This window comes from Anas acuta, chromosome 5 (genome assembly GCF_963932015.1).
Source record: "Anas acuta chromosome 5, bAnaAcu1.1, whole genome shotgun sequence".
Taxonomy (NCBI): Eukaryota; Metazoa; Chordata; class Aves; order Anseriformes; family Anatidae; genus Anas; species Anas acuta.
In genome coordinates, this window is record NC_088983.1 from 37,116,536 (window position 1) to 37,144,048 (window position 27,513).

General features: G+C 51.7%; 1 protein-coding gene across 4 annotated transcripts in view; it reads left to right on the top strand.

Moving 5' to 3' along the window:
- Window positions 1-825: 825 nt before the first annotated feature.
- Window positions 826-27,513, top strand: part of ACTN1 (actinin alpha 1) — an 85,119-nt gene continuing 58,431 nt past the window's right edge. Inside the window, exon 1 of one of the 4 annotated variants that reach the window (XM_068684181.1) lies at window positions 826-1,056. In XM_068684181.1, coding sequence (XP_068540282.1) covers window positions 952-1,056 — 105 coding nt within the window. In that variant the 5' untranslated portion in view covers window positions 826-951. The remainder of the gene's footprint in view (window positions 1,057-27,513) is intronic. The other 3 variants (XM_068684179.1, XM_068684178.1, XM_068684180.1) reach the window with 3 other exon arrangements.

Genomic DNA, 27,513 nt, shown 5'->3' on the forward strand with positions numbered 1-27,513 from the left:
GGAGGCTACAGGAGGAAAAGCGGGGTGCTGCTGTGCTTGCAGACATCCCCCAGGAGCATCGCTGCGCTCCCGTGGTGTCACCAGTACGGTTCCGCACCAGGGCAGCGGGTCAAGCGGGGCCGGGAAGCGTCCCAAGTCCAGAAGTGACATTTATTTTCCTTTCCGCCCCCCACGCTGCTGCCCGTAAGTTCGCAAACTGCAGCCAAGAGTTTTGTTACGGAGCCCTTGAGGATCTAAGGGTCAGGATTAGTGAAAGATTGCGGCACTTCCCAGAAACGCAGGGAGGGATTGGGAGAGGCGAGGAGCGGGAGGCATGAGGCGTGAACGTGAGGGGCAGTGAGGAGGGGCTCAAACAGAAATATCGCAATTCTTGATTTCTTTATGCTTTATTGCAGTGATATGGTGGATCTTTATTTCTTTACGTTGTGTGCGGTTGTGCATTACATATCGTACTCTGTATCTAGAGGCTGAAGCAGGGAGGGGGCTGCCGGCGGCGGCAGCTGAGGCACATCCCCGCGGATGGCACCGCGGCTCCCGCCACCCGGCCGCCCCCGGCCGCCATCTTGCCCGCCCTCCCCGCCGCTCCCTCCGCCTCAGGGGGGGCGGGGCCACGGGAGCGTGACTGACGGGCGGGGAGCGCAATGAGAGGCGCGCAGCCTGAGGAGTCGACCAATGAGAAGCGGGGGCGGGGCGGCTGGTCCCGCCCCCGCGGTGCGGCGCGCGCGGCCGGAGGCGGAGGGGCGGAGGGAGGCGGAGGGAGGCGGAGGGGGGGGAGGGAGCGGGCGCCGCCGCCGCCTGCTCGGGGCTGAGCGGCCGCGGGCCGGGCACAGCGGCAGCGCCGGGACGGGGCGGGGCGGGGCGGCGGGGGGGGAGGACGCGCGGACAGACGGGTGAGACGGACGGACGGACGGACGGACAGACAAGGGACGGAGGGACAGGCTGCCTGCCGCCATGGATCACTACGACCCGCAGCAGACCAACGACTACATGCAGCCGGAGGAGGACTGGGACCGCGACCTGCTGCTCGACCCCGCCTGGGAGAAGCAGCAGCGGAAGGTGGGCACCGCCGCACGGGGAAAGCCGGGGGGCACCGGGGGGCACCGGGCAGCCCGCCCCCCCCCCCCCAAAAATAAATAGGGTGCACCCCGGGGGGACCCGGCCCCGGCGGCGGGCTGAGCGCTGGGGGCTAGGGCAGGGCTGGCGCCGAGTCATGTCCAAAAATGGTAACGTTCGGCCCTTTTCTGGCCCTTTTTTTTTTTTTTTTGAACTAGCGGGGAGGGGAGCTGGGAGCTGGGGAGCTGCAGCCTCGGCGCTGCTCTCCTCGCTGTGCTCAGCCCGGAGCATCCCGCGCGGGACCGCTCCCAGCCCCGCATCCCAGCCAGACGGGTGGGGGTGCCGCTGCCCCCCCGTAGGGGTCTCTCCGTCTCCAGCCCCCTCCTTCCCTTCCCTTCCCTTCCCGTCCCTTCCCACCTCCGCTGCTTGCGGGTGGAGGGCTGCCAGGCTCCCCTGCCCGTCGCCACCGGGTGAATGGGAGGGGAGAGCTGCGGGGCTTCTGCCCGCGGCTTCCTCGCTCGGGGAGGCAGCAGAATTGAAGCACCCAAACCAGGGCATTTGATTGAGAGCGAGCTGGCGGTGTGCGAGCTCGCACCTCAACAAAGGAGGAGGAGGAGGAATGCAATCTCGGTCTGGGCTGTGCTCGCTCGGTGGCTTATCTGCCACCATGCACTCTCATGGAGGGAGAGAAGTTTCCTCCTGCTCCGGAGGGCTGCCTGGCTGCGAGTGCTGCCTCCAGCCCTGCAGATGGGTCTGGGACAGCCTGTGGGGCGCAGGGCGAGGTGGGCAGCACTGCTCGTTGCCCACAAGGGGAAATAAATGGCTCTCAGGCTGCGCGCAGCTCCTTGCCTTTCATGGGGCGCTGGGGGCAGGCGGAGCGGAGCGGCTGGCGTGGTGCTTGGGAGCAGGAGCCCAGCCTCTGGCTTCACGAGGAGCCCCAAAGCAGGAGCTGTGGCACGTGCCCCGAAGGCCACGGCTTCCTTAATTACCTCCTGCCAGGAGGTTTTTTTGGTCCTCGTGGTCCTATCAGCAGAGGGGGACAGAGAGCCGCTCCGTTAACTTGGGTTACTTGTGCTCACACAGGAGGGGAGAAGCCGGGAGGGAGCTGGGAGGTATCCGTGTGTCTGCTCGGAAATTATCCCAGCCAGGTCCTTTACCTGGCCAGCAGCTCCCAGTGACCGTGCTGGGGCCTTGGGGCTCACTTCAGAGGGCAGGAGGTAACAGCATCCAGTGCGCACAGCCCTGGGGTGTGCTGAGACCGTAACCCCTCCTCACCTGCAAAATGAAGTCACTGCAGTAATTACAGCTGCACCTTTGTCTCCCTGCTCAGGACTGATAGCTTGCCAAGGTGAATCGGAGGGGTTCACACCTCCCAAATGATCTATCGGCTCTCTTCTGGCCCACTGTTGGGGCTTTCTAGTTGGCTCACGTGTTTTAGGTTTTCCTTCCTGCAAGGAACAGCCAGAGAATTTCTAAAAGCCTGTCTGTCTAGAAATAAAAGGGCACCGAGATTTGAGAAGCAGAAAATCGCTGTGGAAGAAGGCTGGGATGTTGCTATGTGAACTTAATTCCGCTGTTTATGAATCCTGACTGTACGTGCGATTTCTCTGCCTACATAAATGGCTGTTTGGACGATCAGCTCTTAGAAATCGCTGTGCCTGTTGCAGCACTGCCATTCAGTCGGGGCCTTTATCAGTGGGAGATCGCTGACGTCTCGCTGCCTGCAGGCACAGCAGCCGGGCCTCTCCCATGGGTGAGACTCGCTTTCGGGTGCTGGCAGCAGTAGACCCCAAAGCTTCTGCCCCAGTGTGGGGAAAGAGAGACGAGGAAAGGTCTGTGCAGGGGTTTAAGTACCACCGAGTTATTGTAGCATTACTACTGGGCTCAGCAGAGCCAATGGCAGGCGTCAGAAGCAGGGAGATCTGCTGATTTTTATTTTATTTTTAGGAATGGGCTCAACAGGTGTGCTGTGCTTGAAGGAGGACAGGTTTCAGGGAGCTGGTGCGCAGGTTTCCTGCTGCACTGAGAGAGGGGCAGGGCTCGAGGTACAGTCTCATGAGCTGCTTTCACACAGGTCGAGGGATGGCAGAGTGAATTTCATATTTCATATTTGGAGGGTGAAGTTAGGCCTCTAAACGTGATACAGCCAAGAGGCACTGGGCTCACACCTTCCTACCTGCCCCTTCCTGGGAAGCTGCTGGTTTAAAATTTGGGGATGAAGCGACAGCGCTTCGGAGGGAAGCAGCTTTCCAGTCACACAGCTTTCCACAGGAGGCATTTCTGTGCCTATCAGAAGAGACTCGGAGAGGTTTCAAAGAGCTCCTTGCAGCATTGCTATTCATAAGTGGCAAAAAATGTAATGTGCAGAACAAACTGCTACTTCTCGCTTGATTTGAGCCTCTGCACAGCCTTTTGTACGGGAGCAGGGTCTCTGCTGGGGATTAAAATACTTTCCTCTCTGCGCTATTGGACTCATCTCAGTAGTTTCTTCTAACAGCCTTGTCTTTCCTCTCCCTTTTTTCTTCTTTCCTGTCTGGAGTCAGGCTGTGGAGTAGCACTGGCCAAGGCATAACGAGACCGATCTCGCTGTTTTCCAGCGTTACGAAGCAGAGCTTGCTGAGAGCCATTGCCAAGGTCCCACCTGAAAAGCAGCTGTCGGTCGGGGCACACCAGCTTGCCCTTTAGAAAGCGTGTACCAGGCACTTCTGCCTCCCAATTGCAGATGGCCAGACTTCTCCAGGGCCCTGTGGGGCTCTTGGTGCAGGAGCACAAGTGCCTGGATGAGCTGCTGGGTGCTCAGCACCTGTGGTGCACCTCCAGCCTCCTCCCACCGGCCCCCAGTGTCCCACAGGGGTCTGAGGTGGTGCTGGGGTGCTGCTGGTGCTGCTGGGGGCTTTTGGGGGCTGGGGGTGGTTCTGGCTCTCCCTCTGGTTGCCCATTTTGTGGGCTGGTTGTTCAGAGTTTATTTTAAAATGTGGCCTGAAATGACTCGTCCAAACTGCAGAGCTGGGGGCGAAACAAACCCTTTAAATGCTGAATTGCTTGCAGACTTGACAGCTGCTGACTTGACAGTGTGAGTAGGAAGCAGTGTTCGTTGCAACATACAGAAGACAGCCACATACAACTTCAGTGCTGTAAGGAGACACAGTCATGCTTCTCTTTAAGATATCAATGAAATAAATGTGCCTTGTCTTTGTCCAGCGCTGCTCTGCCTCTCCAGGTTGGCACCCCTGTGGCAGTAAATGATGTGACCAGCTGAGAGAGCTGAAGCGTTGTGGTGTACGGTGCTACTGAAGCAGTGATAGCACAAGCTTCTGGAGCACATTTTCTGTCCTGAAGAAGTGCTACGTACAGTTGTTACTCGTGAAACTGCTGAAATTCTCAGTCGGGAATGGCAATCTCCCAAACCCTCTGCCATGAGCTACATCTGGAGATACGTATGAACGCAAGGGTGGTCCCATACCCCCGAAAGCTATGGATCTGGTAGCACGGCTGTGTCTGCACCTGACAGGTCTTACTGCTCTCGTTATGATTTGAATTTTGCTGTGCTAATCACCTCTGTGTCTGAGGTGGGGTAGTTAAGGGTAGAAAATACTCATGAAATTAGCTCATGTCCCTCGCAGAAGCACCCCACCTCCCAGGCTGCTGGTAACATGCTTGTACCGAGGGTGACTAATATCTCTGACAAGACGTAGAAGTTGCAGTCACCGCTTCCTTTCCCCTTGGTTTGAGTGCCCTCCCTCCCTGGTTTGAGAAGGGTGGCAACATTTCCAGAAAGTTGCACCTCTGGTGGCTGCTGGGGGCCCATCTGGAGACGCGGTGCCACAGGCAATCTCTAGCTTGCTACAGTCACTCTCAGTACCTCCTGCTGTAGTTTCAGCAGTGGCACAAATGCTCGTTGGTGGTGACTATGCAGCGCTGGCCCCTTTGCTCCCCCTGTAAGTGACACAATGACAATCAGCAGGTGATCATGAACGGCCCTCGTGGTCTTTGCAGGGTGGCCCTGGTGCACGTAGGATTCTCCGTGCCTTGTTTTGCACTCGCTGATACCAGTGTAGAAGCAGGATGGGGAAATCGGTGTGGCTGCTCGCTCAGCCGCTGTTTTACAGTCATATAGGCAGGCAATACGGGTCAGCAGGTACTTGTTATCTTTCCGATCAAGCTTTTGCTGTTTAACACAGATAGCTGTCGCCAGATACTTGTTCTTCAGAATGATAAGGTGAGAAGTTGCTGTAGGGGGTCTCTACAAGTATCTGGCTTTGTAGATCAGCTACTTGTCCTTGAGTGGGGGAGCTGCCTCCTGCTTTCTGTGATCAGGTTTCGTGTGTTTTGTGATCAGGAAGTGTGCTTGTGGGTTTTTGACAAGAACATTATTTTTCATCGTACCCTTCAGATAGGTGATGAATGAGGCGTGCGTGCTTTGCAGCGACTTACCGCCTATGCAGCAGCCAGTTTGAGAGAGAAACTTAGAAAAGAAGACTTAAAAAAGAAGACTGCGCCTTCCTTGGAAGGCTTTGCTGCTACAGACCCCAAGGAGCCACTGTGAGGAGAGACACTCGCCAAACAGGATTGAATTGTTCATCCTCCTTATCCTCTAGGGACGGATGAAATACCTCAAAGGCATCCAGCTACCAGCCCACTGATGTAAAATGTGCCTGTCTGGGGAACTTCTCACGAGCTGCTTCAGGCAAGCAGCTTACCAAATCACAGGCACAAGAATTTAATGACGTTTTTGGTGCGGAGCTGCAGAGGCCTGATGTGATGACATTGCTTCCCCCCTGCCCGCTTGCAGTGCTGCATGGGGTAGCTGGGGGCATGTGGTCTGCTGCCCCGCCACGTGTCTTTAAGCAGAAACTTCAGTTTTCTTGGCTGTCTGGTGAGAAGTTGTGCCCTTAGAAGGAAATGGGTGATTTTGTGTGGGGTGGTGTTGACTTTCCATGAAAATCAAGTGTAGCTGTGAGAACGTGGGCTGGTAACCTGTTCAGTAAAAACCTTTGTGAATGCTAAGGCCACGCTTTTAGAAGCCCTGTGTGTTACAGGGGATGCTACCTGTGCTTCACAATGCCCAAGTGGCCACTGTGAATTGTAATAACGAGCCCCAGCTGCTCCTGCTGGAGGCACTTTGCTCTTCTCATGTGAGATGCACCTTCACAGCCCACCCTTGTGTTTCTGGCTGGAGGAGGAGCAGCACTCGGTGATCCCCCCTGGCCTGTGCACTTTCCTCTGCAGCCTTGTTGGGATGTGCTTAAGTTTCTGGCCTGGAGTTCTTAGGGCTGGCACAAGTAGAGGTGACAGAGATGGTGAAAACTAGCATGGGGCTGCTGGAGAAGGGCTGAGGGCTCTTTCCAGCTGCCTGTGGATTATCGCTATAGTGCCTGACACTTGGGCCCTTCTCTGGGGCGTCGTTAGGCTGGCGGGGATGGCTGCGCTCCGTCTGATGGCAAGGTGCAGAAAGCAGTCAGTGTAGAAAAGAGGCTGGAGCTCTGTCTCGGGGAAACACTGGGAAGCTGCTAATATACAGCAAATAGGGTGGATTGGTTTCACTTCGATATATAGTGTCTGCCCAGGGGCTTGCTGGATGCATTGCTGTGACTTCTGGTGGTGTTTGAGAGGGAGGACGGGGAGCAGAGTGGAACAGAACTGATTCTTTTATGTATCTATATAAACCTGATTTCTTGCCCTGTGTGACTATTAGGAACATGGTGATTACCATAAGGAACATGCTTAGCGTGACTTCCACAAGCCTTGTGCTGCAGTGTAAAACACTCCTACCTCTCCGAGAGATGAACTTTGTGAAGGGGGAGCATGAAGCACGTGCTTAGCGTGCCTGGCAGCTGCCAGGTGGAAAAAATGTCACTTGAGCAAGAAAGGCCCAGAGTTGTCATCTTCCTAGGGACATAGGATTTGCTCCATCTGTGGGATACCGGGGCTGAAGCATGTTACCCAGAGCTTGGATCTGTGAGGATGAGTTGGTGCAGACTGGTGAGATAGGCTTGTCAGCGGCGGGACCTTCAGTCTGGCACTAGCCACACTGCAAAAGCCCGTCTTATCTAGGTCACTAGAGCCACCCACTGCTGCATTTTGACCTCCTGTACCTCAGCCTCACTTGGTTCTGAATAATCACCCACATCCCTGAGACACAACTGGGGAATTCTTGGGCCAACCCCAAAAATGCTTAAGTGAGCAGGCCCGGCAGCAGTGATGTGCTCAGCAAACCGGCCGCCTTCCTGTTCCCCGGCCCTATCTTCCCTGCTCCCGTTCCCTCGCCGCCCTCGAGCAGAACTTGGCCATAGGATGTCTGTGGTGTGGCCCGGTGCCAGCTTAACCTCTGAGCACCCTATCGGGCAGTAAAGCAGAACCTTTTTGTTCCTATTTTAGTTTCCTGTCGTTGTATCCTTCCTGCTCAGCTGGCAACGCGTGCATCCTACTGGTAAGGCCTGGGTCAGGCCTTTGCAAGCCACCCCTTGTTGGGTCAGTATGCAGCCAGCTGTCCTCAGGCCCTCACCTGCACTTGTCCTCTCTTCTCCTTTTTCTAAATGTGTTGCTGCTTTGCAGCAGTAGGGCATGGTCTCTGCGGAGGCTTTCTCTGCCCTCAGTGCACCAAAACAGCTCCTGTTGGGAGCTGGGGTACACACACTCTGAAACAGGACTTTGGCCTCTCATCCAGGTGACTCTGATTTGTCATTCTGTATAGATAGACTGAAAGCCTCTCAGATGTGTTCATCCCTGTGTTATGGGAAATGACAGCAGAACTGGCCTTTCCACTGGGTGGGGGCTAAAGTACAGCTCAGGATGGGACGTGCTGGCAGGTGAAAATGCCTTGCGTTGGCTATTTACACTCACTGCACTGCACGCCACCACCGTGAGGCTCCCTTTATCACCTGTCACGTAGTTTGGAGTAGTTTCAGGTGAGCCTCTGAGTGCCAGTGATTCATCCCTTCTGGACAGTCTTACAGAAACACCCCGGGGTGATAGTTCATAGGCAGGGGAGGCTGCAGGGAGACCAAAAGCCTCCTAGATAGACCTCCTAGACGTGGTCGGTGGGCAGGCAGGGGGACTTGTACCAGCCAGCTGCAGCTTTGGTCATCGCTGTGACTTTGCGGTCACCGTGCATCACTGCAGGGATGGTTGCTTGACCAAAACTTTTCACACAGAAAGCTGGGGCAGAGTTTACTCCTCTTCTGTATCACTACACAGCCATCCCCTAGCTGAGTGATGCTGCTGGGTGAGGAGGGGCTGCTGTGCTGGATAAGTTTTGCCCAGAAAATTCGTGCTTCCTTTTACAACACCGAGGACAACTCTCCCGTCCTACAGAGGTGCTGAGCCAAGGCCATCTGGCAGCTGAGGAAGAGCTCCTGCTTTCCATGGCCTTCGGAGCAGGCAGGCAGGGCACTTGCTGCTGCTCGCTGCAGCATATGATGCCCAGCAGTTGGACTTCACCGCTGCTGTAAATGGAAGTCGTGCTGTTACAACTTCGCTCCGGGAGCTGGCCTGTAAAGGCCTCCGAGAAACGAGGCACGGAGAGAGATCCATGTATGGTCTCCACACCCCGGCAGAGCGCTCTTTTCTTCATCATGGAAAGTGATGTGCACGTCCCGGGGCCGTGCTTCCTGGCCGGATTCCTTGGCTCTGCAGGGACAGAGCTGCTTCTGCTGCCCCCCGTGCTTACCTGTGATCCCCTCCATTTATTTAAAGGTACCCTTCAGTAAATGGCGAGCTACTTCAGCTACCAAAGTCTATTACCCACAAGAAAACTGTAAAAATTTGGGTCCACAGAAGAAGAAGAAAAAAAAAAAAGCAAGTAAATGGATTTCTTAATTGCTAAACAATGCCAAAGTAAAGACACTTTGTTTAAAGCTGTTGAGGCCATGCCTATGCCAGGTTTTATCACAACGGAAAATACTTAATTTCCTGAGGAAAATTTTGATTGCAGCCAAGAGCAGTTGCAGCTCTTTAAATGTGTTTATGCTTCCAGGTGAGTTTCCTACATGTTTTATCTGGCCTGGGAGATGAAGTGAGGAGCGCAACAGCCCGGCTGCAGGAGCGCGCTGGGAAGGGGGGTGCGGGAGCACACTTGTTCAGCCCTCCTCTTCCCTCTGGTGTTGCTCTGTAGGAAAAGGAGTGGTCGAAGGAGCAGTCGTGTTGGTCTTGGCTGTGCTGGGCTCCTCGCATGGCACAGGAGCCTGCCCTCGCTCGCCAAGCACCCTTTGGCTGCGGTGCAGAGGAGGCTGGGTGGGGGCAGCGGGGGAGCGCGTTCATTGCCACGCACCAGACTGCCTCAAAATGGCCAACGCGTGGAAACTTGCCGTTTCCCAAGGGTTTTGTTGGGCCGTTGGGGAACTCTGGCTGCGGATGAGACTATTTCCAGCTGTGGGGAGCCAAGTGTGAACTCACCCTGGGCAAGATGCCCAGCTCCGCTGGTATCCCTTGCCAGAAATCCTCGCCCTCCAGCCAGCGACACCAAACTCAGTTTCTGCCAGCCCTGAGCCAAAGATCTCTGCAGGGAGGAGGAGGAGGAGAAGACCAAGCAGAGCAGGACGGTGCTGAGGGGAGACACTGAGCACATGCACAGGGGGAGGCTGCAGTGGGTGGGCACCTGTGGGGTGGCTCCGGGTGGTGCCTGGACTGGGTGGGGAGGGCAGGGTGGGTGGTGGGGATGCAAGGGGTTGGCTTTCCTCATTTAGGGCCTGCTTGTGCCTTGTATGAATTTTTAGCAACTGGAGGGACTAAGGGATTAATGCCTGATAACTGCGGGTCTTCCAGCGCTGGCAGAAATTGCTAGGGAAAGGAAATTTCTAGCTGCCGTTTCTGGTGAGTGCCTTTGGCTCCTGATACCGTGGGTGTTCGCAGCCGGCTGCGTGGTTGGAGCTAGCAGGCCCCTGCGAAAGAGTTTCTGAACTGCCTGTAGTCACAGTGCAGTGCGTGCTGAAACAAAGCATCATCGGCACGGTGCTGTTTGTGTAGCTCTGCATGCACACACCTGTCTTCTGGGCCTGCTCACGTAGGGGTGTTGGAGCCGATGGGGCCAGCGCATGAACAGGAGCCCTTCTGTTCCTGCGAGCACACCTCCTCCAACACTGATAATTTTCAGGTGCCAGCCTATCATTTAGTGACACGTTACACTGCTCCTCGCTGTTGCAGCCTGTTGCAAATGGCCCGACCCAGCCAGCTCCTAACAGCTTCCTGCGGGGTAGGCTGCCGAAATCTGAAAGCGGTTTCCAGCCTAGACCCTGAGGAATATTTCCCTCCCCCTCCTATAATGGCTTGTTTCTTTAAAGCTGTTAACTGGCCATAATCCAATCATTACTACTGTAATTAGTGAACTGCTTACAGTAAGTAAAACTGTGAGTGTTATACCCTCTGCGCTTGCAGGCCTTGGAACAACTTCTGCCTGCGGTGCTGCGAGGGGCGATGCGATCGCTGCCCGTGGTGCTTGGGGCTCCGGGTGAGCCTGGCGTGGGCCCACACTGGCGCCGCTAGGGCTTCCCACATCTGGGGAGCTATGGGGCCCTGAGCTGGCGTGCCCAGGTCCCAGTCCTCAAGGTTGCTTTGGGAGAAGCTGGGGATGCTTCGAGGCTGTTGAGCACCAGCTGCTCTGCCTGGAGCAGCGCAGTGAGGCACAAGGCTCGCTTCCATCACATCAGGAGTCCTGGCTACGCACGGTGCTGCCGAAGGGTGTGGAGGGCACTGTGAGGCAGCTGAAACATGGCAGTACTTAAGGTTTGTTTTATTTTTATTATGTGGTAGGAAATGCCTACCTTGCAGCAGGCTCCTCCAGGGTAAAGTAAAATACCTAGTTGTCCGGGTGCCAGCCATCAGTCAGCCGCCTCTCTGGACTCAGCAGCTGAGCAGGGTGTTCATTTGTGGTATTTGGCCTCTGGTGGGGTCAGAAAGATGAGAAGTCTGTTCAGCCGGAGGACAGGGTTTAAAAACAAAAACAACAACAAAAAAACACTCTCATCACAGCTTTCATTTTGCTCTCGAGCAATCATCTTGCTGCTTTTCTAGGCTTCATTCCTGCCTGGTGCTGGGCAGTAGAGGTGCAGTGAGATGCCTGGCTTGCACCATGGCTCCAAGCAGCTGAAAGGAACGGAGGGAAAAAAACTCTGAGCATGAGTTCAACTTCATGTGCTGTGTATTTAGCCTGGGAGAGGAGAGATGTTGTCACCCTCAGGATCCTGTGCGGGCTGTCGACTTCTGGTACTGCTGTCTGCGTACCTGCCTCACCACCCCGGTGTCTGCTGTTCAATCTTCCACACAATGTGACGTGTGCTTGGCGCCCTGTGGGTCAGTGTGGACAGCCAGGCACTGAGTACAGAGACTATCGGGACCAGCCCTGGGAACAGGCCATGATCACCAGCTGCTGGCCTGAGCAGGGGGCAGCTATCTGCTTCCCTGTGCTCCTCGCCTCTGCCGGCATCTTCCTCACTGTGCTCGCAGCCAGGAGGTGCCTGGGGAAAGAGTGGGCTTTTTGCCCTGCAGCACCTTGCACTACAGACCTCTCTGATCACTGAGCATAGTTCCCAGACACTGGATGGCCAGCAGCACTGAAGAGATGCTAACAGATTTTAAATGGACTCTTAGCACGTACTTATCGATGTTTTCTTAAGGCTACTTATGCCAATTACAGCAAATAAAAGTTGTATCCGTGTTTGTGGTACTTGTTTACAATCCACTTGACTCAAATGAAAAAAATATTGTCAATTCCATGTTCTCCTGTGCTAGTACCATGTATTTGGGTTTCTGCTTTAGGTGCTGTCTTGGCCACTATTGGCACACTCTGCTTCAGCGCTTCCCGGTCTCTCGTGACCATGAGGCCTAGTAGTAGGCCGCCTCGGAGTTATGCCTCTGTATTTCTGTTGTCTTTAGGTCCAAACGCCTGCTTTCAGCATGTCACTGTAAAATTGTAGATGTCCTTTCCCCACACTATCCCAACTCACCAGTATGCTGGAGCAAGTTTCTGATGTGGCTATAGGCAGAGAGAATATACAGAAGCATGCTGTTTTCATTACATTTTGCTTTGAGTTTGAAGCCTCAGGTGGTACTCCTTCATCTCTCGTTTTCTGCCTGTATTTCCCAGTCCCAAATTCCTCCTCCTCCTGTTCTCCTTGCCTTTCCTCACCCCACCTTCATTAACGGGAGCTAAAGAGGGAGGTCCGTGTTCTGGGCATCTTACGCTGCCGTCGTACTGAGAGCTCCGCCTTGGGTTGCTGCTTGTTGTCCTGCTTAGGTGGGCTGCTGGCTTTCATCTCCGATACATTAACAAAATGGTATAATGGTATGTTACTCAAAGGGGCTTTTGCAGCTGCTTCTGCTGAAGATAATTATTAAAAACTTTGTCTGTTCATGAAGGAGATAATATTTCAGTGGCGTTGCTTCAGAGCTTAATTGGAAGTCTCTGGTTGGCAGCGAGCTCTGGGTAAGCCTTGCTCTGGTTCTCTGCAGCGCAGCAGTGGGCAGGCTTGAAAGAGGGAAGTGTGTGCCATGGGCACATCCAGGATGCGAGGTGTGGATTCAGTCTGCTCATCCCATCCAGGGAAGCACTCCGGGGTACAGCGCACACGCAGCTGTACTCTGGCTAAGCGTGCCTCTGTGGGTTGCGAGGGCTGTCCTGACGCTAGGGCAAGCAACGAGGTGTTGACAAAACGCAGTTCTGCTCCTGTTCCCCTCTGACCTTCCTGTATGATGGATTGGGAAGTTATAAGTCACATTCTCCTATGACTACTTCTCATGTGAACCGTTGACAAGGTTTTGTAAGGGTGCTTATTTGTCATGAAATTGGAGTGCAGCGAACAACTGCTCCCCTTCCAATAGGAGTAGCAATACGAGCTCAACATGCCTGCGTCTGTCAAACTGACAGGAGTTTAATTTATCCCCCCATTCGCACATTTGCCTTCCCAAGAAGATATGAGTGGGCAAAATGTTTTACATACATATATTAGGAATAGCATGCTCCAGAGCTCTTAATGTAATTTATGTAGTGCTTATCTGTTTCTTGGCTGGTGAAATTTGGTACTTCTGCAGCCCTAGTGTACAAGTGTATTGTGTAACTGTAGCCTGCAAATTATATTCTAGATAGTTTGCCAGAAGGTGATGTAAGGTATCTTCAAATTGGCAGTCACTGATTCCAAAGACCTGCCAAATCTTAACGTTTTGCACCTAATTTATTTAACTTCTGTGTATGCAAATGGTGAGTGCTTTCTTCATCCATTTACTCGGTGCAGGACTCACTCCAGGTGCAGTTTCAGTCTTCAGACCAGTCTGCATGCGCTTACCTGTCACCCATTCTCAGCTGGATGCAGACTGTCAGTACAGTGGCCAAAGCTGACCCTGAAACCGGTCTCTCAGCAATATGGTATTTGGGGCTGGAGCAAAAGCAGAGGCTTCTGAACACCTCATGCTGGTTGGAAAGCAAAGCAATGCGTTCTCACTCTCTCAAAACCCTGCCCAAATTCCTTGAATTTTTGCAGCTTGGACCAGGTGATAGTTCTAGTCTGCATGTGAAAAGAATAAGCTGTCCGCCAGCTCTCCCTAGGTAGGAATGCTGCTTAAAGCCACCTCCAGCCATGCGAAATAGCGGAGATGCATGGGGGAAGGGTTTTGGAGTGGGGGAATGGAAATGTGCCTGACACCAGCAAGTAATGTTGGAAGCAGTGGGGCCGTGCTGGAGGCTTGATGCGCTGAGGGGCTGTGCTAGCAAGAGCTGCCTGCGGAGTACCTGTCCCCAGCTGCTCCTTCCCACCCTGCAAGGCACAGCATCTGCGTTGCTCCGGCGTAACTGCTTGCAGACCTGAGCTGTGAGCCATGTGAATGGACTAAATCAGGGTTAAAATGAATTTACCGAACAGATAAAAGGGAGAAGTTAAACCTACGTAGCTGAGAGAGCATCAGGAGAATGGGAGAGAGCGTAAGAAAATGAGGCTTTTAACTGGTTTTCCTGTGGAAATAAGTAGCAGTGGATTTGTGTTCTGACCATCACGTTGCTGGTTCCCTGAGCACTGGCCCTGGACTGGGGTTTGGCATCTGTCTCACTGTCAAGTCTGATGCAGTCTCTTGCCTTCTGGAAAAGAGCGCTTAATAGCGGGTCAAAGAAATGCTGTGCAGCAGCTGCTGAGCTGGGAAAGAAGCTTCTTCTGTTGCCTGTGCAGGAACGTTTGCCTCCTCCTCAGGCCCTGCAGAGACTGAGCCCAGAGTAGTTCCCACGGATCCAGTCGCTGGAGCTTTGAGGAAACAAAGGTGCCCAGCCAGTGCAGCCTTTGGCCCTGAGAGTCTGAGAGCCTAAAACCTGGAGCCTTTGCCATGCTGCTTTGCAGAGTATCAGACTTCTTCCACGAGCAGGTACCAGTAGTCTGATACCCATCTTTAAAGAGTCCCAAGGCTGCTTTAGGGAGTCTGGGGAGCAAAGGGCAGTGCTGTGGGTTGGCTGCTCTCACAGTGAGCCGAGGGGGAGTCCCCTGTCAGCAGGGAGATGCTCTGCTGCAGCTGCTCTGTTCACGGGTGCCTGGGTCCTTATTCCCTAGCAAATGCATGCTGCTCTGCTCTGTTTTGTTGCCTGGTTGCTGCCCATACAAACCTATATGTCCCTGCCTTTTGCTGCTTCAAGTGTAGTTCAAAGTCTGCAGCATGAACACGTCAGGGCTCTGTGCTGAAGCTTCCTGTCTGGGACTTGTCATACGGCGGTCCTAAATAGAGAGGAACCACAGAGAGCTGGAGGCAGGCTCCACGTTGTCAGGGCTGGGTTCTTAAGCATCAGGGAAAAAAGTGCTAAAGAGTAACCCACCAAGCAAAGCAAGAGGCTTAACAGTTTTGGCAGCTGAGGAGGGAAGAAATGAGTTCTAAATGGCTTAACAATCCCTTACCTGCCGACAGAAATGGGCTGGCTGCTTGTGGCGTGGGAGACAGTCTAATGTGGAAGTGACTAACTTCCTTCAGCAGTTGCCAGTGCAGTGCTTAGGACGTAGGAGGTAGGATGTGAGGAGGTCCTGGGCCACTAGTAAGGGTGGCTAGGCTTGCTAAGTACCAAGTTGAATGTAGTGCTGCGAAAACTTGGCTTTTTGAGTTGGTCTGCCCAATTTGTGCAGGAAGGAAATGTTTCCTTGCCACACACGATGCTCTGAGGCCATCCGTGCAACCCGTAGGAAGAGGCCTGCGAAGACTCGGTCCTGCCTGCCTTGACGATAAGGATACCTGATCCCCTGGGAGGGAGCAGGGGCTGAAATCCATCCCTTCCCTGGCTCCCCGCCTGCTGGTTCAGGCCTCTCTCCGCTCCCTGGCTGCGGTGGGTGCTGGAACAGCAGCCGTGGTGCCCTGGGGCAGCAGGCAGTGCCCACCCTAGTGCCCAGCAATTGCTTGATGAGGACAGGGCCGGGACAACCGTGCCCTGCCTCTTCAAGCCCACCCGCTGGTTAATCAGTGTGCTGGGAGCGGGATTATTCCTTCCTGGCCCGCAGACAAGATGAGGTAGAGCCCCCCGCTGTGGATGTGAATTGCCCATGCCCTTGTCCCCGTGAAGCTGCGCACAGATGGGCGTTGTTCCCCAGCCTGGCCGTGGCTGATGCCCAGCCCTCTGCTTGGGTCTGAACGGGGGCCGAGCACCGCATAAAGCGGCCTTCCAGGGGGCTGCTCCTGGTGGAAATGGCATTCATCCCTCCGCTGTGAGCGCGGCTTTCCAAGGGCGATGGCAGCAAGCACCAAGCTGAGGACAAAAGGCCAGCCCGCCCGTGGAAACGGGGTTTTGCTGTTCCCACTGCAACTTTGTGCTGACGCGCGGCTGCCAGCAGGAAGAGGGTTAAGCGCTCGTATCACATGGCGAGGCTCTGTTTACCGCATACTTCTCATAATCAGGGCTGGCATCCAAATCCGGAAGAAGATTAGCACTTAACCAGAGACCCTGAAACAATGTGTTTCAGGCTGGTATTCCTGTGAAGCTGTGTTGTCTGCCATCAGCCCTCTTGCAGGGACCTGCTCCTCCCTGCAGCCCTCGCAGGGAGCTGCGGAGAGAGCAGAAAATGAATGCTTTTAGGAACCGCAGAGCGGACCGGACTGGGCTGCATTCATCTTGGTGTAAGCTTGAAGCTGAGAGAGTTTTGCCAGGAGTTAACTTATTCCATAATAACCTGATCTCTTCCAAAAGAGGTTCTGGGAGTTTCTGGCTGGGACGCCAGTCCCAGATGAATGCCTGAAGCTGTCCAGGCTTGACAGTGAGCAGTCTGGGAAATGGGAGCGTGCCTTGTGGCCAGAGGGTTTGTACGTGTGTCACTCAGCCGTTTGGCCAGTACTGAATACAAGCAGCTGTGGCAGCAGAGAACCTGCTATAAAATTCAAATTAGTTTTTGAGGTGTGGTTTTGTTCAAGAGGGAAAGTGTAATTTTGTCACAAGGTCTGTAGTTTGCCCTTGCTATGAGGATGGGCATAACTGTAATTAGCCTCCATGGGGCCAAAGGCAGGATGCAATTTATCTTCCTACTCCTCCTGCTGCACAAGGCAGATGCTCCGTTTCTTCCTGTATCCCACCAACCTGTAAGACCTGCTTTGCTCTCCTCAGGGCTTCAAGTTGTGGCAGCAACCTGCAATGCTGGTGATTTCCAAAGCCAGTTCTGAAGACTCCTGTTGTGTCTTAGGAATTGCAGAAATCTCTCTTTTTTCCTCTGTGCTTACAAAGCTTTTTCCACCATCATCTCTGTTTTGTATGAGAAGTGTCTGATCATCATCCCTGAATGAAATTTATGCGTTTGACATGGAAGAAGTAGAATGGAGAAGTGCATTTTTTTTCTCTCCACAATGAAGCCAAAACTAATGGAAAGGGAACTTGCCTCTTGACCATCCTGTTTGTTACGGGGGTCTGCCTGCTTTGGGGCTGAAGGAAAATGGGAGAATCTAAGTACAAGCTTGAAATGCACCTGTGTTTGTGTCTGTTAGCAATGTCAGAAGGAGCCTCCTTTTTTTTTTCAGAACAAAATTGGCTTTTATTTACTACTTTGTTTCAGCAGGAAAGAAGATGATTTCCAGGTTCTTGCTGCATTGGTTACTAGCTGTGACTGCTGACCTGTGGCACAGGGCCTTAGCTGCCAATATTAAAAATATAACCATTTGAGCCTGTCTTGAATTAACTTTTCTGTATCGGTGTTAGTCTGAACTGGATTACTGCAGGAGAAATAGAAAACCACTTGGACTTCTAGAAATAATTTCAAATTCCTCTAATTCACAGTGGGTATCTTATGGTTCCAGTAAGACATCTACTTACAGTCACTGGAATGAGTTTGTAGTTTTTCTAAAGCAAGCTTCAGAAATAATAGTGTGTTTTGTGGGTTGTTTTTTTTTTTTCTTTCTTTTTTTTGGCTTTTCGTGTCAGGGTGTCGTTTGGCTTTCACGTGGTTTCTAACACTTATCTGTCATCTGAATGTCACCTTCATGCATGCACTTTGCCTCGTTCAGATGGTTCCTTAGTGAAGAAAGCAGATGACAAACTTCATGGCAGTGATGACTTATAGATTACACAGAAGCTGCACGTACCGTCAGTTGGGTTATCTATTTCTCGTCAGAAGCTTTTCTTTTTTTTTAAATGTAACATGACTCAGGATCCAGGATCTGCTGGTTTTATTATTCCTACCATATCCGTGCCTGCGTATATTGCTGTGCTAATAATTTAGGCGTTACGTAGGTAAAGAATAAAATATCCTGGGTGTCACAGGTCTGGAAAAAAAAAAAGAAAGCTAGGGTAGGTCAAAAGAGGAGCAGGACTGAACAGCCATGAATTTTACTGTGTATCCATTAGGAACAATCCCCATGCATGAGTTGTGATAGTAAGCTGAATTGCAAATGTTTTGCTTAGCAACTGTTGCAAAGGAAAATTGTCAGGCAACAGCAAAATCAGGAATGGTGAGTATGGAAGGCACTCCTTTTAAGAGATGAGCTGTACTCTGACGTGCTACCCGTGACTAAATGATTTGGCATTTTCTTGTGAACATGTAAGAATATGCGCATTTATGAATATGCATCAAAGCAAGTTCAGGCTAATCCCCTAGCTACATGAATGCTCTTGCTGGCTTTCTGTGTGTTGTAGATCTCTCTCGGCAGCTTCCCAGCACGAGGCTGCAGGGTCGGAGAGCTCTACGTGGTTGTAACTTCTGTGGCCCCTCAGTGAGCAGCACTGAAGAATTTGGGTGGTGTATGCAGCCATCCAAATGTTTGCTTCCACACATCTCCTGCCCTCGCTACTGTAATCGTAACAGGGGACTGTCGTAGGAGAGGCATGTGAGTAGCAGTTCGGTATCGGACTACAAATACTGCCTGGGTAAGAGCACTTTCATTAGGTGTTACTTATTCATGGGAGAAATGATTAAAGGCAAAAGGAACCTGCCTCGAGCTGGCACACGTAGGGCCTTTCTGCTGGCTTATCTGTGAGAGTGTCTGACGTATGTTTTATAGACTTTTCAGATGGTTGTGAAATTCTATGCAAAAATAAATCGAAGGGTAACCTTGACTCTTCCTTATATAGCTTTGTAGTAGTCTGCCCAGACTGCTTGCCCTTGCTTGGAGGGAAGGCGTCATTTTTCCCAGAATCCTGGTGTTACAGGGAGGTGTTGCAGTGCTTTCGTTGCCTTTCCAGGCCTGGGATCAGCTGGGACCAGGGCCCTGTCTCTGAGTACCTGCCCTTTCTTCCTTGCCTGCCCCAAACGTGGCTCATAGGGATCAGCATTTTGCGAAGGTGACAACACAGCTCAAGTGGAAGCTCTCTAAGGGGAGAGCTTCCACGTTTGGACCAGAAGGACCTGGCAGGGAAAAAAGCTTTTCAGCAAGACATTATCTGGGTCAGACAATTCTTCATGTAGGACCCAGGCCGCCCCTGCCTCCTGGGCTTGGCCGGTGAGGGCACTGCCACCCCACGGCCTTCCCAGTCAGGGAAGGGCCTTCTGCGCCCCATGATCATGTAGGCTCCTTCAGCACGGCTTTGTCTCTGTTCCCCAGCTGGTGGTGGGGCCATGGCAAGCTCCAGCGACCTGTCTGCTAGGGCAAGAAATCAACTGGCTTGTGTCAGGAGGCGTGGACAAAGGTTTAGAGACCAGTGCTGGTAACTGAGGCCCCCAGACAGGCATCCATCTGAGCAGGTGCCGCTGAAAGCCTCAGAAGCAGAAATGGTGGCCGAGAGAACAGCCATGGAAATACATGGCCCTGTGGTGCTTCTGCAGCTTACCACACCAACAGTTATACTCTGTAGTCCTCAAAGTGATTTTCCAGGGATTTGGGAAAAAATTATTCACATACACACTAAATTAAGCCATTGATGAAGGACTTAAAAGAGTGTGGGATGATAAAAACCTGTGAAGGCACCCTGGTCTTGTGGGATCTTCTTTCTTAGTGCTGATCATGAAGAGCATTTCTTAATGATTTCAGCTTCAGTCTACTGCAGGCACATCGCTTAGATCCACAGACTCTTCCAAAATCACCACAGAAGAAAGCTCAAGCTTTGCCTGGAACTTTATTGTGCCTCTGGATTAAATAAAGCCTCTGCTACTGAAGAAAGTGAGATGCTTGAAGAAATGCCATTTGGGAATTAAAATGCCCGCCTCAGTGACTACATGGGATTAGAGCTTTCTCTTGTCCCTGGGGGAAAAAGATCCCATCCTGCTGTGCCAGCGCCCCAGGGTGATAGGCTGCTATGGTAATTTGGGACTTCTGCTGTAGAACACCGCTTCATTTCTTAATGGGTGTCCCCTGTTTTGAAAACCATTTAGTGCCCATGTTTATGCAGACTTAATTTATGCAGCAGAGATGAGCCACCTGCAAGTGTTTCATGCATCACAGAAAACAAGATGAGGCTGTGTCCCGCAGGGTTTCTGAGGTAAATTAGTGGTTCCAGCTACCCATGTGCAAGCAGAAGGCAGCGGGCATCCTTGTACCTTGTTCCTCCTGATGGACTAGACCACAGCTTGTTTCCTGTGGTCAGGAGCCACATCTGAGAGTTTCGAGAGCAACGTATGCAGGCTGGGGACTTTGTAGCTAAATAACATGCATTTCAGATGAGATCAGTGCTTACTAGAAAGAAAAAAAGCTAAGGAAGGATATGGGTTAGAGATATGATTACACGGTTACTCAGTTAGGCAAATAACGTGTAGTGATGGTTCAGTGTTTTACAGAAGATGCTGATGTACTTACTGCTTTTTGAAGCAGTACAGCTCTGTTATGCACCCAAAATAACTGTGTCTTCGTGAGAATATTTCAAAACGTGGTACACAAGTCTTGTTAAAATCACCCCATCTTTCAAATGGTTCCCTTTCTGTGCATGGGAGAAGGGCACCTCCACACGCTGCCCTTAAAGCTGCTGTTTGGTGGCAGTTCTCACTGGTAGTTAATGTACAACCACAATGTCCACAGAAAGTCTAGATTTCAACAATTATTTCTGTACCTTGACAATGTCTTTTCCAAGAGTGGCAAGGGAGGGGCAGGAAAGTGGTGATTTACTTTACAGTGTTCCCTTAAAAAGGCAAACAAACCAACTCTAAGCATCATAGTATAGATCTGACCTTCACTGATCAAGCTCTACATTAAAAACTGCCATAGATGTATGGAACAGTTGCTGCATAATTTCATTCTGCTCTTTCCTACTGAACTGTAAAGCAGAAGTAAATTGAACATCTCAGATGATTTAAGGAGTTTGCTTACAAAAATGTTTTGTTCTCGCTCCCTTGTTGTGAAAGCTCAGGCCCCTGCTGTGCTCCGCATGCAGGCACAGCATGGAGTGGCGTGCTGGTACTCTCATGTCCATAATTATTCTTCGTGCTATTCCTCCTGCACTTGTGGCCTCACGTTTAGGGTATTGCTGTGCCTTAAGCAGGTGAATTGATGAGCTGTTCAGGGCTCTTCCCTGTTTTGAATTCATTCGGGATCCAGAAAGACATTTGAGTATTTCCAATGCAAGCATATCTTTGAAGATTTATCACCAGTGAATTTTGTTTGTCATTGTTATGTACCTGTCTTTTGATTAAATCCAGTTCTTCACAGCTAGGCTTTGTAAGCAGAACTGTGTTTTCACCTTGCTGATCATATTATTTTTCTAAAAATTAAGTGGTATTTGAGCTTGCATGAAGTGTGGGTAATGCCCTTCTCCCTGTGAGGGAGACTGGCCTTTTTATGCTTTCATTTTCTCTTATTTAGCTAGTTTAATAATCCAGGAGAGAACATCCCCCTTACCCTGTGACTATTTACCTTTGAAGAGTGTTATGGTACAACAGAGTTAGGGAAAACAAGTCAAGCAACACAGAAAGGTGCTAGCTGTGTGCTGCCTTCGGGATTTGGGGTGGGATGGGGAAAGGCAAAGAGCTTTGCTCCCGGTGAGGCACCGGCGAGCAATGGGAGCACTGTAGGAAGCCAGGCTTCCTTGGTTCCGCTGCTTGCTGAAGGGCTTGTTATCAAAAAATAAATAGGTTACTGTTTGACTTTGGAAGTGAGGTATTCCCAAAAGTAGAAATGTAATGCAGGAGTACACAGAAAAGTGTGTGCCAGCACCACTGCATCTTTCCAGAATGGCTCGCTCAGTTAAATTACCAGTGATTTGCTTATGAATTACCATGGGCAGCTGATGTTTGATGGAGCTAGGAGGCTAAGGCGACTTCCTGAAATAAAACCCACCCTGCTGATTACCCGAGCAGCTGTGCACTTTGACAGTACCAGCGAAGGAGAGGGGAAGGGCCTGAACGATGTGTAAATGCAATGCCATCCTAATGGTTAGCCACAGGTCAGTGACAGATAAGTGCTGAAAGCATTTGCAAGGAAGATGGTGTTGACTTAAGGCCGGGAGCAGGTGCAGTCACTTTTGGGGGCTGATCCCAGCTGAGCATGAAGCTGGTGATGCAGCTGGGTCCTCCTCCGCTATGAGACCTGCGCTGGAAGGGACCCACAGGGATCATCGAGTCCTGTAGGTGCTTTGGTGTCTCACTGGCATCTGGGTTTCCATTACTCTTCCTGGGAGGCACGGCCTGTGGTGGGATGGGTACAGCTTTCCATCTCTTCTGTCAATTTGCTCGGAGGGGCCTCCAGGTTGCTCTTGGCACTGCAGCTGCCTTCGTGGTAGGACTTTGTGTTGATCAGGCCTGGTGCAGTTTTTACAAGCTAAATGCAATTCTTTGGCATGCACGAGGTGGGAATTGCTGCTCCTGTGTTGACTCTGTCACATTCCTTGTCAGAAGATAAAGAGATGGAGTAGGATATAACTCAAGGATGGGGAAACTTCATGGGGCTCACACCTGGTTGGAACAAAGACTTTGGACCTAGAGGTGGAGCAGCTGAGGCTCAGGCACGTGCTCCTCCTTACTGCACCTCTTAGGGAGTAGCAGTGCTCAACCAAAGGGCAGGGTAGTGTCGTCTTAAACAACAGCCAAGTTTTTTGGAGCCTACCCTCTAGTTAAAGCTGGAAAAAAAACTTGGAAAGCACGGTTAGGTGGTGTGCAATTACGCTGCTGCTTGTGTGTTTCAGCTGGACTTTGACAATTAGCCCTGCACACTGCAGCATTCAACACACCAGGCTGCCTTTAGCTCTTTTCCTCATAATTTAAGCGAAATCCCGAGCCCAGGAGTCCTCACTTGGATTTAGACTCAGCCATGGCACAATGCTGAAACGTGGTGGTGTGTTCGTGTAGCAGGAGGTTTGTGCTGCAGCCTCACACCAGCCCCCAAGCACTCCTCGTGTGATTGCACCCACAGATTTTCCCCTGCGCCCAGGTGGAGGGGCAGAGGGGCTGGGAGGGCTCCGGGTGCTGTGGCTGCAAAGGCAGCTCTTGGCATCCGAGGCCTCGTGGAGGACACGTGCTTCCCAGGGCTGCCGAGGGCTCGGCTGGCTTCAGATGAGTGGGACGGAGATGAAGAGCGGCGTACAGCCCCTTTAAGAAGGAATTGGCAAAGGAAGAGCTCAGTATTTAAATTTAGTGCAGACGAAGAGGGAAAAAATTCCCTGCAGCATCTGGTTTATATTACTGCTCTCTGCTTTGGTGGAGGGCGTGTTTACAGTGAAGCTCTCGGGTGCGTAGCGAGGGGGGTGCTCGAGCTGGTCGTGTTGGGGGGACCCTGAGCCTTTGGTACACCCATGCTCTCCCTCTGGGCTCCCTAACTAAAGCCCTAACTCCTGGCTGTTGATCAGAGAGGTACCGGGTGGGCGCGAGATGTCCGAGCCCAGCGCCGTGTCTTGCAGGGCTCTCCAGCAGCGCTCACTGTCCTGGCCGCTTCCCATCTTGCTCAGCCTACAACTGGAGACAAGCAGTCCCTTGGTTAGGAGTTTATGCGGCCGTGCGAGCAGTGGCTACCTACAGAGGCTATAAAACTGCTGATGCATCCGTGTTCTGGCTGCTGCAGTGGTTTGAGGAGGGCCGGTTACGTCTGACTTGGGCTGAAGGCAAGGTTCGTGCTCAGCGTGGGAGGTGGAAGGAGCAGGAGGACGGCCGGGTTTTAGCTGTGGTGGAATTTCTCGTCTGTGTGTGTGTGTATTTTCTTTATTGAAGTGTGGTTTGTGGTCTCGGAGGAGTTTCAGCAGAGCCAAGCTCCGAAAGGAAGCCTTGGATATAGCAGCTTTAGCTGGGCAAGCTGCTTGGAGAAGGGAGGAGAGGACTGCGCAGGGCTGTGGTAACCCGTGCGGATGCTGCCTTCCACCAGGAGCTCACACATCGTGCAGCACATCTCCTGAGGGCTGCCTGCCCCTCCGCTCCTGTCTAACGGAGAAATACACTTGTCAGACTCAGCGCTCAGCTCCTCTGCTCCGTTCGGCAGGGAGGGGAAAAATTCTCCCAAATTCTTACTGAAATGCTGCTGTCAGTAATCGTACAAATGTATCGTGGAAGTTCATCATGTTCAAGGACAAAATAAATACGTATTTTTAGACCTAGAGCTGTGAAGAAATAATTTCTAGCCCACAGGGCTAGTGGTAGTTTCAGTGTCTGCTGTTTGAAACTTTTGGGAATAGATGCCATATGCTTCCAGGCAGAAGGAAGAGGAATGGAAAATTTTGGATTTATGTTCATGTGTAATACAGATTTGTCCTATGGTCATTTCTCTGCAGCTGCTGCTGGACCAAAGCCTGTTGCCACCACCGCCAGACTGAGATTAAAGCTCACAATACAAATAAACTCTTCCCCCAGCTATTTTTGCAATTTCCCTCATCCAAGAAAAAACAAAACTGGTCCCCATTTCCCATTTTTCCCTCGTCCTATCCCAGGATGAGTTCCCCTTTTGCAATTTTCACCATGCCTTCTCTTTAAACAGCAGCAAAAGCCAGGAATAATTAATCTTTGCACAACTCTCTTCCAATCAATGCCCCTCGAGTACCAGTGAAGCTTTATAACTGAGAGCATCTCGCTCCAGATGAGTCGCAAGTCAAACCCTGCCCCTGCCTCTCTGCCACCCTCTCCCAAAGTGCCCTGTTTGTTTCCTCCTTGGGGCAGCCTGCTGGCAGGCAGGAGAAAAAAAATGACCTGTGTTTCTGAATAACGTGGTTGGTGGCACAGCTGGCAGCACTGTGAGTGTGCCCTGTTCTCGTGATGATGGTTTGGAAAACTCTGGTAGCTGGGGGTGTTTGCTGCCCGTCTGATTTGAGGCACTGGCCACTTACATCCCCGTGTGGCTCCTACAAAGGGCCAGTCCTTCTGGAAGTGATAGAAACGTTCTTTGACCATGTGTTTCCACGTGGAGTTACATCTCCCAGGATTTGCACTTGTCAGAGGTGGGAATGCACCATCCTGTTGGGTGCTTTGTTGTGGAAGAAACCTTTAAACAAGAATTCCTGCGGGAGAAAATGGGAGCATGAGGCACCTGAAGCCCAGCTCCCAAAAGGCATCGCCACACTACTGCTGAGGCAAAATCCTACAGCTTGTGGCCAAGCTGTCCTCTTGTAAGCACCCTTGCTGAAAGCAGGCCGCCTTCCGTACAGTAGGAAGAAGGTGTCTGATTCACCCTCGCCGGTATCTCAGATTGTCAGAGCTATGCTGAAACTCACTCGTGTTTTTAAAAGGGCAAAATTGCAGCTGTCGAACGGGAGCAGAGCACCCACTGGTTAGTCAGAGCGGAGCTGGGAGTACGCTTGGAGCTGGGATGGAGCTACAAAAAGGAAGGGAAAAGCCGAACACTTCCAGTCCTGAAGTGCTACAGAAACGCCTAGCAAAGTTCGTTTTCACTTGTGGTTCTGAGAGGGATTTTACTGGGTGTTGCTTGGGTTTCTCCTCTTCCCGTCTTCTCTTTCCCAAGGTATTTGCATTAACACACAGCATCTTGGGAGGCTTGGCATGGCAAATAGGAGTCGTCCCACTCCTCTTTCTCCCTGCCTGAAGACAATCAAAAAAATTGCTATCTAGTTCTTTCGATTGAAAATAGACATCATTACCTCTGGGGCTCTTTCATTTGTCTCACCGAAAATACCTGATTTTTCGCAGACAGTCTCCATTTCCCATCCCCTACCCTCCTGAAAGCTTCTCCTTAGAGAGAGAGAAAGTGTTTTCTTTTTCTTTTTTTTTTTCTTTTTCTTTTTTTTTTTTCTTTTTTTCTCATCCCTTAACTGGGATTGCAGAGCTTTGGAAACCATGCTAGCATTTTCATACCCAGTGTGATGCCTCCTCCTCCGGCCCGCTGAAGAATGCACCTTTTATACCGATGGCCTTTCCTATAAATGGAAAGGCTCTGGGTATGTGCAGAGCATGGGGAAGAAAAATTAGCGCTGGCATTCAGCATCCAGTTTACATCATCCGTCCTCTCTTGTGGTGAGCTCTTTGACCTCATCTCCTAGAAATGAGCAAATGCAGGAATGTGAACGTGTCTGTGGCCAGGGCGTAAATCACGCCCCGTCCCCTGCAACCGTGGCTGCTGCAGCTCCGGCTCCTGCCTTCCCACTGCTCTCACGCCTTCCCGACTGCCCAGCTTGAGAAGTTAATTTCCCCAGCTGAATGAATACAGTAGCACAGCGTTGCTAATCGAGGTGAGGTTTGGGCTTGTTGCATCTTCCCAGAGGGCAAGCGAGGAGCCCAGTGTGATTTTTACGGAAGACAACCCAGGGCTGAGGACACCCCAAGTCCTCGAAGGCTAATGGGAACTTCAGTTCACCCAGGGCTGCGGCGCTGGGACTGCCCTCCCTGCCCTCGCCCCCTGTGCTGGTGCTCGAGAGCCTTGTTTGAAGCCTCCAGCTCTTTGGGGTGGAAAAGTAAAAGCAGCAAATGTTTCCTGATGGGCTGAACATCAGCGTTTTGCTTCCAGTTCTTTCTGCAGCATGCTTTCCCCCGCGTTCCCATAGGTCTTCCTGTCATCAGACCGGCGAAAATCATGTTGCAGGGTTTAAAAAGAGAGCTCAAATTCTTCCCATTAGTATCTGGCACAGCGCTGTGCGGATCTGCTTTTAAACAACGCAGCAGCAGCTCCTCACGGCTCCTTTGGACTAGGTTGGAGTCACCAGACTCTGTCGTTCTGCCATCACCCCCTGTGGAGCAGGGCCTGATCCCAAACCCCATGAAGTCCGTGGAAACATTCTTCTTGGTAGCCCTTGGATCGAGGCCAGAAGGTTTATGGACGGCTTTTCCCAGGCTTCACCTAGGACAGCCACTCATGCAGGCTTGACGTCCACCCGGAGTGCTGCAGATTCCTAGTGCGTGCCTTTAAGCCTCGCTTCCTTCTTTCCTTTTTCGTAGAAGTTTTGAAAAAAATAAACTAAAACCCTAGCACAAGGTTTTTGAAGAATAATAGCGTCTGGTTTTCCACTAGGTCAGAGCTTACTGTGCTACCAAGAACTGAAAACGTGTTTGCTAATGGCTCAGGCTTAATAAAACATCAAAGAAAAAAAATCCTTGAATGTTTCTCCTTCCCTTTTAATCCTTCCTATCAGTTCAACATCTGACTTCTTTTAAAGAGAGTTTCTTGCTTTGATAAAGTTCATAAACAGCTTCAAGACCAACAAATTTTATTTAAATTAAAAAAAAAAAAAAAGACATTTTGGTTGTCAGTTCAAGAAGATGTTTAAAGAGTGCATCCCCTGAAAGCTGGGCCACATTCTGCTCACATCACCGGTCCAGCGTCCTTGTGGCCATGGGGAAGGCAAAGCAGCATGAGGCTGGGGCAAAGAAAGCGAAGTGGGGGAGGCAGAGGATAAATGCCGTGCCGTCCTCAGCCAGGTGTTACACGGGGTGAGCCGGCGCTGCCTCCATGGCTTGGTGCAGTCGCTACGGTCTCAGGATGTCTGAAACGTCGAACCGCAGCAGCCTGGAACAAAGCTCCTGCTGTAATTATCCCCTATCATCACTTTTCATCTTCCGCTGCCTTTTTTCTTGTTTTGCTCTAAGATCTCCATCCTGCTCTGAACACACATGCTGGGAAGACCTGGCCTGACCTCCCCTGCTTCTTTCCCCCACTGCAGCTCCGAGCCTGGCCCCGTACCTGCTGCGTGCTGATCTCTGCCGGGGGCTGTGCCCCGTGCTCCTGCATCCCACAGCCCTTGCCCAG